At 39.8% G+C, this 14,663-nt stretch overlaps 1 protein-coding gene across 1 annotated transcript in view; it reads right to left on the bottom strand.

Annotated features, from left to right (window-relative positions):
- LOC137592608 (protein unc-13 homolog B-like) overlaps window positions 1-14,663 on the bottom strand; it is a 99,184-nt gene that overhangs the window by 50,510 nt on the left and 34,011 nt on the right. The window contains exons 3-8 of the mRNA XM_068310880.1: window positions 11,269-11,318; window positions 11,092-11,167; window positions 9,097-9,102; window positions 6,342-6,416; window positions 2,220-2,439; window positions 1,360-1,587 (exon numbers count right to left, since the gene is read on the bottom strand). Coding sequence (XP_068166981.1) covers window positions 1,360-1,587; window positions 2,220-2,439; window positions 6,342-6,416; window positions 9,097-9,102; window positions 11,092-11,167; window positions 11,269-11,318 — 655 coding nt within the window. The remainder of the gene's footprint in view (window positions 1-1,359; window positions 1,588-2,219; window positions 2,440-6,341; window positions 6,417-9,096; window positions 9,103-11,091; window positions 11,168-11,268; window positions 11,319-14,663) is intronic.

Consider the following 14,663-nt stretch of genomic DNA (forward strand, 5'->3'; position numbering starts at 1 on the left):
TAACTACTTGCATGTGAAGGCGTCTCCTTCGTCAGACAGATGGAGCAGTATTCATGTTGCCTTCCTCATGTTGTGCTTTCATTCCCGAAACAATCATTGTTACATTTTACCCCTGAAATGCTCAAACTGGTAAAATACAAACTTCTCTGCTCCCATTCACACACAGTCAAGCCTGATGAAGATTAATACCCAACTATGAATGAATTTAACAAAGCAGCATGTGAATGGCCAAAGCTTTAATGGAGCTCATCACTGGTGATTGGAAAGACAAGGTGTGATGGCTGCCATGGCAACGCTGCTGCAACTATATGGTGTGATGTGTGCAGTTGCCTTGATACCGGTGGCAGTCCGTATGATGTTTGGCAAAGAGAGAAGAAGAGGAGGAGGTGTGGTTACACGTCTTTTCAAATTAGTGACGGCTGAAGGTAAACATTCAGTTTATCTGAGCCGTTCTTCCACAGTTCAAGAAGACTTTGAGGAGAGAGAAGAGACTCATGAATGCATGATGGATTCTTTTTACAGGTAAACATCAGGGAAAGCTTCACACGTTTGAGTTTAGTGACTGTTTCATATTCATACTGCTGCAACATTTCACATCCATCTGCGTCATCTTTCTCGGGTTTCTTGAAGGCACAGAGATTTAAGAATTTCACCATCTAGCTTCCAGGCACCTTTTTGTGTTTAAATATTTAACAAAAATAGCTTTTTCCTTTTCTATGGCTGTCACTTAATCTTTAAATGTGCGTCTGTTTTAACGCCTGTTTCACCACTAAGAATTCATGAAAATTCAAGCATTTGACAAGAACTTGATTAGTGAAACTTGCTGAATAAAATATTTTAAAGTAAAACGGTTGATCATCTGGCTGAGACATGAGACAGTAGTCAGAGATTAAATTGATAAAGTGTAAGACACACTGTAAAAATATGGACATGCATATAGTCTGTATCCTGATAATGTTAAGATCAAGTAGGTGCTTGAGTAATGGATGAGTGACCAGAGAAGAGAGTGTGATGTAATTGAGGTAAATGCAAAGACAGGCCGTATAATGAGATTGTCTGCCACTGTATGGCATTTCTTCCTGTCAGTGTTTATATCACACCTTGGCCTTCATTTTGTCATGTAATGTGAAGCTTTATTCTCTTCTGTTTTGTGTGTCTTTCAATACCCAGAGGAAGAAAAAAGCAAATAAAATGGTAAAAAAAGAGATCAAAAGCAACTACATAAACTCCTGAGCTACTGTGATTCAACCCTCTCATCATCTATACCTCTATTATCAGAAGCTACAAAACTAATGCAATGGAAGATCAACAGGTAAAAGTTCCTTGTTCAGTATCAGATCCAACATTTACTAAATGTACCATTGATGGTGATCTTAGCCGACCACTTGGAGGTGCCATCCAGGACACTCTGCTTGATGCTCTTCATGTGCTGGACATGGATCATCTTTGTGATGTTGAAGAGCTTACGGATTTCCTCAAAGATCTCTGGCTTGTTCCTCTCACGAATCTTCATCCTGTCCTTCATAGCCATGATGATATGCTGCGTCCTGTCCTCCGCTCCCGTCTTAGAACTCTTCTCAGCTGCTCCTGAATGGGAAGAGTGGAAAAATTACAACCTCAGACTATTTACTGATACCAAGTAAATTTCTGGGGTTTTTTTTGTTTTTTTAAGCGATTTTATTGTCTGCATTTTAGGACTAGGACATAATGAGCATGATTTATTATTCCATAGTAAAAATACTATTTGCTTTGTTAAAACTCTGTGGAACATGTATTATTGAATGTAGTAATGTTTTCTTCCTCTTTTAAAAATAGGCCATGTTTTGCTCTCCCTGCATTGTTCTACATGACAACATGATATGAACAGTGTGCTGTGGCTATGCTTCTGCCAGTCTTGCTATTGGAGGGTAGGTAAACCAAAGGTGCACACATGACTAACTGTAGTGATTGCCTACTGTGACAACACTGCATGTTATCATCCCCACTTATCAGCTAACTTAGAGAGTAATGTCTGATTTACCCACTGTTCCCTTACACATGTCTACATTTTACTGGTCACTTCTTCATCAAAGCTCAACTGAGTTCCCAGAGGCTCTCCCACGAGGCAGTGGAGATGTGGTTAAAAAAAAAGCATTGCATTACTGGAGCATTTAGCAACCCAAGTCTTCTCAAAGGTACTGGTTCTAGTCTGTTTTCAAACCTTAATAACTAAGACTCACTTTGAAGGCAGTCAGCATTCAGTAGTTCTTGGCATTTCTCATGGACTTTGACCCCACACTCTGCACAGCGCATACCCTGCCGGGCAATGCCCCACAGCAGACCCTCGCACTCGTAGCAGTAGGTAGGAGTGGTAGCCGTCCACACCTCGAAATTGTGTGGAGTGGTACAGGAGATGGGGTATATCAGAGCCTGCAGAGTCTTCTTGTAAACATGATTTTTCTGTTGTAAGAAAGAGAGAGAATGATGGACAGAATAAGGGTAAGAACGAGGAAAAGGGTATAAGAAAATAAGAATAATACGAAAAAACGCACGAGATATTTATACGGGGAAACCAGAAGCTTAGGATTAAGTGTGAATAAGACAAGAGAAAGGTCAACAATCGCACAAATCTCTCGTAATCAGAGATGCAGCCACCCACAAAAACACCACAGACCAGGAGTACATGACGACCGCCACTGCATACATGAGGAAATGCATGGATGATGTCACGGTCACCAGAACCATCTCCATTTCTATGCAACCAGAAGCCATGGCTGACAGGGGAAGTCCACAGGCTCCTGAGGGCACAGAAAGTGGCCTTCAGAGCTGAGGACATGGTGGGCCTAAGGACAGCTAGGGCCAACCTATCACGAGGCATCAGAGTGGCCAAGAGACAGTACTCCAGGAGGATCGCCACCCACTTCAGCGACAGCAGAGACACCAGGAGCCTGTGGCGGGGCATTCAGTCCATTACGGACTACAAGCCCCTTCCGCAGACCTGCGGCAGCTCCACCACTCTGCTGAATCAGCTGAATGACTTCTTTGCGCGCTTTGAGGCAGACAACATCCTGGCACAGAAGACTCCACTCCTGATGACCAGGTGTTGACGCCTTCTCCAAAGAGCGTGAGGCAAGTCCTCAGAAGGACCAACGCACGGAAAGCCCCAGGTCCTGACAACATTCCTGGTCGTATCCTGAGAGACTGTGCTGACGAGCTCACCGATGTCTTCACAAACATCTTTAACATCTCCCTGAGCCAGGCTGTTGTCCCCACCTGCCTCAAAGCCACTACCATCATCCCAGTCCCAAAGAAGTCGCCCCCATCCTGCTTTAACGACTACAGCCCTACAGTTGCACTGACTCCCATCTTCATGAAGTGCTTCCAGCGGCTAGTCATGCACCACATCAAATCTGCCCTGCCTTCAACCCTGGACACTTTTCACTTTGCTTACCGGTCCAAGTTCCACTTGACCAGTAAGCAAATCTCCACTGCCCTACACTCGACACTCACCCACCTGGAGACCGAAGACTCATATGCCAGAATGCTGTTCATCGACTCAGCTCAATGTTCAACACAATCATCCCCAGCAGCTCATCCATAAAACTGGACCAGCTTGGTCTCAACACCTCCATATGCAACTGGCTGCTGGACTTCCTGACAGGGAGACCACAGGCAGTGGCACCATCACGCTGAACACGGGGGCCCCCAAAGGATGTGTACTGAGCCCTCTCCTCTTCACTCTGCTGATCCATGACTACACACCAACTTCCAGCTCCAACCTCTTCATAAAGTTTGCAGACGACATTACTGTGTGGGTCTCATCAACAACAACGAGATTGCCTACAGAAATGAGGTGAGCCTCCTGGCTATGTGGTGCAAGGACAACAATCTCCATCTGAATGTGGAAAAGACATAGGAGATTGTTGTGGACTTCAGGAGAGCATGCACTCAGCATGCTCCACTAACCATCGACGGTGCTGCAGTGGAAAGGGTCAGAAGCACCAAGTTCCTGGGTGTGCACATCTCCGAGGACCTGTCCTGGGGCCGCAACACCGCATCACTGGCCAAAAAAGCCCAACAGCGCCTCTACTTCCTCTGCAAACTGATAAAAGAGCCCCATCCCCCCCATCATGCTGACTTTCTACAGAGGCACCATCGAGAGCATCCTGACCAGCTGCATCACCGTGTGGTACGGTGCTTACACCGTGTCCTGCCGCAAAACCCTGCAGCGCATCGTGAGAGCAGCTGAAAAGATCACTGGGTCTCTCCCCATTCCCTTACAGACATTTGTAACACCCGCCTCACCCGCAAAGCCATCAGCATTGCAGGTGATCTCACCCACCCCTCTCACAGTCTTTTCAGCCTGCTGCGATAGAGAGGAGACTGCAGAGTCTTCGGGCCAAAACCAGCAGGCTGAAGGACAGTTTCTTTCACAAGGCAGTCAGGAGGCTCAACTCCCTCCCTGCTCTGCCCCCTGCCACACCCTTCAACTCTACCCTCACCCTGCCCTGCCCCCCTCCCCAGCTTCTGACTACCTCTCTCTTTCCCCCATCAACTCAGGGACTGCGCACGTCACTTCCCCTACAGTATTAGAGAGTGTATAGAGATGTTAACCGTTCCTTTATGTTTCGTATTATACTGTATATGTATATGTATATATATACTTTATTAATCCCAGAGGAAATTGCACAAATCCACTACTTGGGCATACACAATGAATACATATATATGGATAAACATCATGCGGTGGATAAACACCAGAATATACTTATATATACACTATATATATATATATATATATATATATATAATATATAATATATAATATATATAATATATATATACTATATATAATATGATATATATATAATATATATAATTATTATTATATATATTATTATATATGAATATATTATATGTAATATATTAGTATACTTTGTGCTGTACGGTCTGTTGTACTGCCTGTGTTGTACCGCCTGTTGACCATGGGTCTAAGAGGACTGTAATTTTGTCTGTTCTGTATGTCGTGCATATATGGTACATTTGAAAATAAAGCTGGCTTTGACTTTGACTTTGAAATACAACCAAGCACAGAGAAAGAGTTTGCAGAAGGAAAAGTGACAAAAGATCAATCGAACAAAATGCAAAAAAGAAGTGAGAAAACAACAATAGTTTTCATTTGGTGATGAAGATTTTATGGAACATTCAGTTCATGGAAAAGGGTTCTTACCAGTTATCTAGACGTGTGGTTGTGTATGACAACACTAATTTGTGTTTTTATCATTCTTGGCTTCTTTGCTGATTAACAAAATTGTGCTGTCCAGTGTGGGAAGAGAGTGGGAGGAGGTGAATACATTTCCACAGGATGAGAGGATACCTTGACCAGAAGCCCAGCTCCATTTGGTAAACAAAATTTGTACAGAGCGGTATGTGAGTCATTATTATCATACTTGCAATTATTCTTTTTATTAATGTAGTCAAAATTGATATGTGGTTACTTAATAGAAACAGCTGTAATTCATCCTGAGTCAAATAAATCTTTTGTACTTTTATTTTTTTACTTTCTGTCACATCTCCCTCTACGTTCACTCAATCTTGTCCTAACTTTTTAGCATTATTGATTGTTCCAATGATATTTCAATCACTTGTGCCTTTTAACTCTCTGTCCTATACTTTCACCTGATTTTATTACCTCTGATTTACTTCCACGTCACTGCAAACCATCTTCATGACTCAAGATATCTTTCATTTATACTGTAATTGGTTTCCCCTGTGGGTTCTGCCAGGTTTATCGTCAGTATTATTAAAACGACTAAAACGAGGGGCGAGTGGAGGAATAAAATAAGTTTTGCTTTACTTTTATAACTTTCACAATTTTTTTGTTCTCATCTGTAGATATAATTTAAAAATGAATTGCACCTTCCATCTTCATCTCTTAATGAATTTAAGTTTTAGTGTTCTGACACAAACATATTTTTCTATATTTGGCACTAGCGTGGCCATCTACTTGACATTTAATGCTACATTCAACTTTATCTCACTTTTTCCACTGAATTAATCCACTTCCTTTTCACTGGTATAATATACCCTGAGTGAAGTACATTACATTAAAGCAGATGAAAGCAAATGATGAAATGAACAATAATGAAACTTGTCTGATTTGTTTTACATTGTAGTTCTCACTGTGGATACAGGCCTGTGTGTGTGTGTGTGTGTGTGTGTGTGTGTGTGTGTGTGTGTGTGTGTGTGTGTGTGTGTGTGTGTGTGTGTGTGTGTGTGTGTGTGTGTGTATGTGTGTGTGTGTGCGTGTGTGTGTGTGTGCGTGCGTGTGTGTGTGTGCAGCATATGTATTGGCTACTCACAAGTTCCTCGTCTTTCAGGGAGGTCCGTGTGGCCAATGTGTGGGCGAGTCCAGCTTTCCTGGACTGTATCATAGACTGAAACAGACAAATACCAGCATCACTCATGAACAGCCACAGAGAAACAAAACGAACAGAAGACAAAAGGAAATCAGTTCTCCACATAATGAGATGCTCTCATCACCTCATCAACTTGCGGCTCTTCAAACACACTTCTCTTTTACTTACGCTTTGAGAAACAAAACTGTCAAATATTTGATTTACTACGTTTGAGCGGATTTATACTGTAAAGGTTTCTTACTGGTACATTTTTGAGGTTAATACATTGAAATCATGGATATCTAAATTTTCCTTTTTTTTTGGATACAAATCTGAATACTTAAGAATACTCTACTGCAGAGGTCCCCAACACCCAGACCATGGACAAGTACCGGTCTGTGGGTCAATTGGTACCTGACCAAACAGAAAGAATAAAAAACTGACATTATGTCTGTTTTATTTATTATCTGATTTTGTATGATGTTTTGTTTGGGAAAATTACCGGATTCTCTCCTTCACATCTATCTATGAGTCACTCTTGATGGTTGCCTTGGTCACATGGCTACTACTGCCGAACTAAAACTCCCGAGCTAGCAAAACGAACAAAAACCAACGTTGTCTCAATGTCCCAACGGCACTGCTAATTAAGTTGCATACACATTGGATTCAGGTTTATTATTATATTTAGATAAAAACTGTTTTTATGCTGGTCGCATCTGTTTATTTTGCTGTATTTATCTGCTACACTTTAAAGGCCGGTCCGTGAAAATATTCTCTGACGTTAAACCGGGCCGTGGTGCAAAAAAGGTTGGGGACCACAGATCTACACAGTATCAAGAATGTTTTTATATTCAAGAAAGACTAAAGCCTAACAAATGACATATGCAGTTTGTAAGTACATTTAGAAAACCAGGCTGTAGGCAATGATTATCTTACTGCAGCATACAGACTAAACAAGGTGGGAACAGCTAACCTGACTGTTTTCAAATGTTAACATTATCACGTAATCTTTTTTTTATGTGGAAACCATACAACTGCGCTGATTTAAAGACAAACAATAATTTACAAGCAATTGCATTATACAATGATAAACTTTTATTGTGTAAAATGTTTCTTGATTGGGCCCATTATCTTCCCAATGGTCTAACAATTGCTCAGACATCAAACACAATCTATGAGCTTTGTGCCACTCCTGAATTTTTGTCATTTATAGACGGAGCAATGAAAACTGTATGTCTACATTTATTCTCATGTTCGGTTCCTGTGTTATGCTGAGCTAATCATTTACTTGTTATGGCCGTGTTTCAAATGTATAAACGTGAGAGTGATGTCCACGTACACACCAAACCCTCTGTCATGTACTGAATAACATATTTCCCATAAATATTCTTTTTTTGTGTTTTGTGCTTGGGCAGGATGGACAGCCTTGTTTTAATGTTCTCCATGAACAACCGAGAAAACAGTTTTCGTCCTACAGCAGAGGTTTAAACCTGTGATACATGTGAGACATGCATTTGAAATTTGAGTACAACTTGTTTGTTTTTACTAAGTGGATGTGCTCACAACATCTCGCTGTTGGCTGTCATCAAAGAAACTAAATGCTGCTATTTATTATTATTTATTTATCACAGCAGTCTGTGATTCATTGGCTTATTACTCATTCAGTGTAAGAGGCAGTGCTTTAATAAAGTTCAAGGGTCTCTCATTTCAAGTTGTATTTTCTTCAGCTAACTTCATTTGAATTTAGATATTATAGGAAAAGTGGGGTTTCAAGTCATGTACAACTTTGAAAAAAACAATTATAACACAACACAGCACTTGATTATTGAGCAATGATTAACACAGCAAAAGTAAACCTATTATTTAGAAACGTGTGCCTTAAAAAACAATTAAAGAAAAGGCTTTTCTCTAAGACACATACAGTATGTCAAAGTCAAGGCTCGCGGGCCAGATCTTTTATTTTATTTAATTATATTTATTTTAGTGGAAAAGATAAATTGCAGATAAGAGTTATGAGAAAGAATACAACTGATTTTTTTATTATACTATTTGAAAGCAGTGATTGATAGGATCGTAGAGCAGCACAATAATGTTTTACTTTTTTAAAATTATTTTGCACAATAATGCATTATTATTGTGCATGCACAGTAATGTATTTTCAGTTTATAATGCATGCAATTTTATTTATGCATTTATCTTGATAAGGAACATATTTTGTTTTTGAAAGACATTTACTTTTTTGCTGTTTGCTTGTTGAAAATGTTTCCCCTTGAAGTTACTGACAGAGCCAAAAGAAAATATTGCTTTATTTATTTAATAATTAAATAATAAACACTGTGTTAGCACTTGGTTCAATAGGCTATGTTAATTTCAATATGTCTTAATAAACGCTGAACCAGTCCGGCCCTCGGCTTATAGCGAATTTGTTTTTTTGGTCCTCCATGTATTTGACTTTGACACCGCTGCTCTACGAGAATTAAGCAGCTGAGATACAAAACAATTCAAACAAGGAATTGATTTTTCTTGTTTGCCAGAAGGTTTTGAATTTCAGCTGAACAATGACTGATTTGAGTCAGGATGTATTGCTTGTCATAAACCACTGCTCTTCAAATGTACGTGAGAGAATTGCAAACAGAGCAACAATTTGCAACAATAAGGTATAAAGAAGTCCATCAAACAAAAAAAACCAACAGCTTAAAATAAACACATCACAACTTACCATTGCCTGAGGGCCAATAAAGGAAGGGAGAAAACATGAACAATGGAGAAAAAGAAAGAGGGCATAGATTAGAGACAACCAATCAGGTGCTGTCTGAGGTCAACAGCTTTCACTTTGAATTCTGCGATTAGATGCTTGCAACATATTATTATGCAACCACTGCAACCATGCTTCTTCATGCTGCACATTCTCTGACTGTAGTATTTAACCCTCTGATGTCACTCAACAAGCGCATTAACGTGACAGGTCTCTGCAGCACAAGTTGTTGTACATATAACTGAATAAATTTAACAAGTCCTTATGGCCTGTTACATAAAAAATCACTTAAAAAAAATCAAAGATGGCAAAGATGCATAGAGAGTAGTTGACGGAGTCCATGAATGGTCCAAAGAAATCCAGGTACTTTTGATCTGTAACTTTTGCTGTTCCCCTGACCTGCTGAAAAGGTCAGGGGAATGGGTTGGGTCACTCTATGTCGAGACTTATCAGGACAAACGAAGCCCCATTCATAAGTGCATATCACAGATCATAAAAACAGCGTGCAATGCACAACATTTTTGAAAGATTACATCGAGAACAAAAATGAATAGAGGTAGTGGTTCTTGGCTTATTGATCATTGTTTTTAGGGTGAGCCAAAGCAAAGAAACAGCCCTTCTCAAAGTTTGCATTTTTGTAAGATTGTAGTCCAAATATTGTCTTGTTTTTATTGAGACAGAGGTTACGTATTCCTACATTGGTTGGTTTGTCAACAGAATAAAGCAAAAATTACCCCAGTGAATTTATGCTGTGCATAAAAACAAAAGAAAAACATGGATCTTGACAAAGAAAATAATTTTAAAAAAAACCCAGAAAATGTGGACATTATCATTTACAGGTAAGTCAGCTGTTAAATTGAAGAAAAATATTTTTTATGTCAATGCTTTCATCACATCACTTTATCAGGTCAATTTTAATCGCAGTAAAACATATTCTCTAAAAAAAAATTCATTTAAGATTTAGATGTGTTTTGTGTAGAATGCAAACCGTAATGCCTCTGCTCTGAGCACATGAGCAGAGCTTCAGATTATGCTTCAGGTGCAGAACATTGCGTCCTGTATTTTCTTACAAACACATGGAAGAATGGAATGAGCTCCCTGACAATCTGAAATAAAGATTTGTTTGTGTGTGTGTGTGTGTGTGTGTGTGTGTGTGTGTGTGTGTGTGTGTGTGTGTGTGTGTGTGTGTGTGTGTGTGTGTGTGTGTGTGTGTGTGTGCGTGTGCGTGTGTGTGTGTATGTGTTCGTGTGTCTGGGTATGTTTTTGTGTGTGCATGTCTGTATGTGTTTGTGCACAACACGTTGCTTGATTTGGGATTGATGGATAGTTAGACCATTTGAATGGAGGTAATAGGTTTTGCTCTTTAATTTTTAGGTCTGTCTCATCTGCCAAGGGCTGACAGATAAAAATTATCTGGTAGCTGAACCTGATGCAAATCATCACTCATTACACTCTTAGGAATAATTTGTTTGTGCACAGTCGCATATATATTTAATAGTGCAATGAGCCAATCTTCAACTTCAAATTGAGTTGGGTTGGCCCTGTAGAGCCTGACTGAAACCACTGATCCTTCACCTGAGGTCTTAATAATAATTTACCCTTTGGAATCAAGACGTCACTCAACAACATCATGTGTCCCTATGCCTAACGCAGATGTCTTGGTGCATGTGTTTGCACATGCTTTCAGACACCTTGTGAATAAAATGAAATGGTGTATTACCACCAGAAATGGTTGGAAGCCATGAAGCTATAACTCAAGACACAATGAAGTGAAAAAAAGTCAAGTCACAAAGTGTAAAAAATAACAACCTTGCTTGTACTCATTTATCTCTTACCCTCATTCAATTGACAGAAAAGACTTTTTTAAAATTATGATGTGAAAACGTCAAGGTTCTGTGGAGGGTAAAATCCAAATATCAGGAAGCAGAATGATGAATGAATTGAATAATGGGTACTCACCAGCTCACTAACAAGTGGAATGGGCCTCCTCTTCCGGAGGTCAGGCATACTGTCAATGCCAAATGGTGTGTTTCCCCTGTAAAAACAATAATCAACGAAAGTGCACTGATCATTAAACAATGCACAGTAAAAGTTATCGGACTTCACAAGCACATATACACCAGAGTGTTTACTAACCCTGACTGGGCCCACGGTTGTTTGTTAGGGTCACAATCCTGATCCCGGTTCTGAAACAGATTATCAGATGTTACAGATTTAACCACTTAAAGGCTGACAGCCTTTACCAATTTCATTACACTAGACCATGCACATGCAATAGGCCAACAAAAACAAGAAAGGAGAAGACAGAACAGGACAGAGTCATAAGGACTGAACAGGATTGGTTGAGTTTCAATATCATGTGCCAAAGAGAATGTTTCAATAAATTATACTGTCCCCTTGTGTATATGAGCGTAATAAATCTGGTCTCACCATGTAAAATGACAAACTGCACACACACCGAGTTAATAGACACTGAATACTGTCGTGGATCCCTAAGAGGCTGTTTGTAGTGAGATAGCTGGTAAAGAAAATACCTGAATTGCATCCAAACATGGTGAACTGACATTCCCGACATCAACATCGATATCAATATTTTGTTCTAATGAATTAATACAAACATTTTCCTGGCCTAACAACTATGACAGATCAGAAATGTTCTCAATAGGGCATAAATGCACTGAATCTGAAATAATAAAGCTAATTGCTAGTCATTATCATGTTCTATAACATCATACAAACATAACTAAAAATACCTCATGCCATGTTAACAGTGCCAATTATAGTGAAACCACAAAAAAGTTAACCTGATCTCCATCTTGACTTCCATCTGAAAAACATTATAAGAAGGAAAATAACAGACAAGAAATACAGTTACTGATGACTAAAACATCATTTTTGAAATACCAACACAGACACTTTTTGGCTTAATAATGTTGTTACAAATATTAGGTGAATGCTAAGAGTACTGTCACAACACAGTCTGCAGGTTTAAGAAACTTTGTCGCCATAAAGTTTTCATTATCACCTATAATTTATTGCAAAAATGACTCCTTTCCTTTCACTTTCAAGTCAGATATGCTTTCCAAGCTGAAAACGAATGATTTCTAATTCAGCAAATGGCTACTGCTGGATCCTAGGAGAAGATTAAAGAACTCATGAATGGCAGGCAATGCACTTCTCTCAAAGTAGAGCATTAGATTATCAACAGAGATTGTTTTCTATAGTAAATACCGAAAGGATGATTTGAAACTACTGTTTAGGCAAACTCGAAGAGGAGACTGGCAGTTACTGTAACCTTTTATCTATATGCACAATGCACAAAACAACTACAACACACCAAGTAACTTTGTCAACCATTAATTTGAAGGACATGTGTGATGAAAAAAAGATATAACAAATTTTATTGATTGATCTACAAAAGTTAAATAATCATAAACAAATAATAAATATAAAAATAATAACAATAATAATAATAATAAAAATAATAAAATAGATAATAAATAAATGCCATCTACCACTTTCAAAATAAAATAATCAAAAATTACAAATAACTTAAATATTTAAAAAAAGATGACAACACCTTCATAATGATAGTCATTTGAAGCATGAGGTGTGGAAACACCTCAAAAGAAAAACAAGAATTACCTGTAATTCAGAATAACTGAATGAGTTACTTACTGAAATAAAGCAAGATAAAATGCACATGAGAAAAGAAAGGTGACCCTGTTTTTCCTGATTAAAAGTCTAACAGTGACTACCTGGTTCAAAGTCATCCTGAGAGAGGGTGGACATGGTCGCACTGGCGAGGCTGCGCCTGGTCTCTCTCTTCTCTCGCAAAATCTGCTGGAAGGACCTGAGGCACTTCAGCCTGCGTTCATCCATCTGGTTGATCTCTACTGAGGAATCCTCCACATCTCCTTCTGCTGGGGCTACAATGTCTGCGGTGGGTTGTTTCGGCACCTCGTTTTTTTCCTGTTCTTCCTGTACTGGAGGTTCATCAACCAAGACGTAGCCAGATATACATTCTGATGTAGTGCCTTGAGAAATCTGGTTTCTAATGGAAAGATCTCTTTGACCATCTGCAGGACCTTCTGCTGAGTCTTTTGTAGATTCTTCCGCAAGGCCATCATGTAGAGACAGTTTTGTAATGCTACTGGAAACTGGGCCCTGGTATACAGAAACAGGTTGTGGGCATGTGGGGATGTCATCCAAACAAGAAGGATGCGGGGAGATGTCTGTAGACTCGAATGGAGGGTTATGGTCAACCTTTTCATGCATGGATTTCACAGAGAAAAGATCTAACTGGTCGAGTGTTTTGTTTTTTCTTAATTCACCCAAAGAAAAGTCCTGATCAGCCATACTCCTTAAGTTGTCCTCAGACCTGTGTTCAAACTGTGCCTCATAGCATGAAGGTTTTGAAGGCCGCTCAGCTGTAGATATGTCAGAGGACATTGATATTTCAAAGTCTGTTTCTTCACCTGGATTTTGGGCTCCAGGTACCTCAAGTTTGCGTAATGCTCCACGCAAGGCCGAGCTAAAATCAAGTACAGCTCGGCCAATGCGCTTCACATTGAAGGAACCAGCTGGGATGTCTTCACTGCCAGAGTGAGGGAGTTGGCTTTCTAGACCTTGGTTTCTTATTTCTGTATCTTGCATGAATGGCCTATGATCATCAGCTATAGAGGTACATACGTTTGAAGACTCTTCAAAGCTAAGGTAATGTTCTTGATAGCTGTCAACTTGACAGTTTTCTGTGTAGCTTAAGTCATTTGACTGCTCAATACTAAATACCTCTCTTCCTCCATCATGCCCATCAACTGAATGATAAATAGAACTATGATGATAAGAAAAATCTGCAGGAAACTCATATTCTACAGTGTTTTCAAGGTTGCTATCAGTCAGAACATGAATCCCAGATTGAGACTTGGGCCTTTTCCTCCGTGAACCCCACTCCTTCCTACCAGAAGTGCTGGCAGGAGAGTTGTAATGCTTTGCAGAGAAGATAGAGTGATGATCTGAGCTACCTTTGGTGCACTGCCCCAATGTTGAGTACCCCTCCGCACCTCTGTAAGGATTCCAGCTACCACCTCCTTTGCAACAAAGAAAGTTCTCTTCTTGATGCTTCACCGGACTACCCCTGAGATATGCAGTTTCCCTATAACACAGGGGCTTGTCAGTGGCACTGTGTGGTGGTCCAGTGCTAGGCCAGTCTTCATCCTCATCAATGGCTCTTTGATGTTTTCTTCCGAGACTACAAGATGGTCTCTCCTGGTCTGAGTCAGACTTTGAACTATGACCAGACGACAAGGAGCTAGTGCTTGGACAGTCTTGGTTTTCAAGATAGCCAAATCTGAGCTTTGTTTCTATGGCAGTGACTGGTATATCAGAGCTGTGGTCAGAGGTATCCTCATGTTCCTCTAGTTCAGGTTGATCTTCTGATTCAGCAACAGGGGACACGGTAGACTCCTTTAACCTTGGTAACAGCAATTCTCCATGGATGCTATGGTGCTCATTGACAACTTGAGGGATAA

Source organism: Antennarius striatus, chromosome 3 (genome assembly GCF_040054535.1).
Source record: "Antennarius striatus isolate MH-2024 chromosome 3, ASM4005453v1, whole genome shotgun sequence".
NCBI lineage: Eukaryota > Metazoa > Chordata > Actinopteri > Lophiiformes > Antennariidae > Antennarius > Antennarius striatus.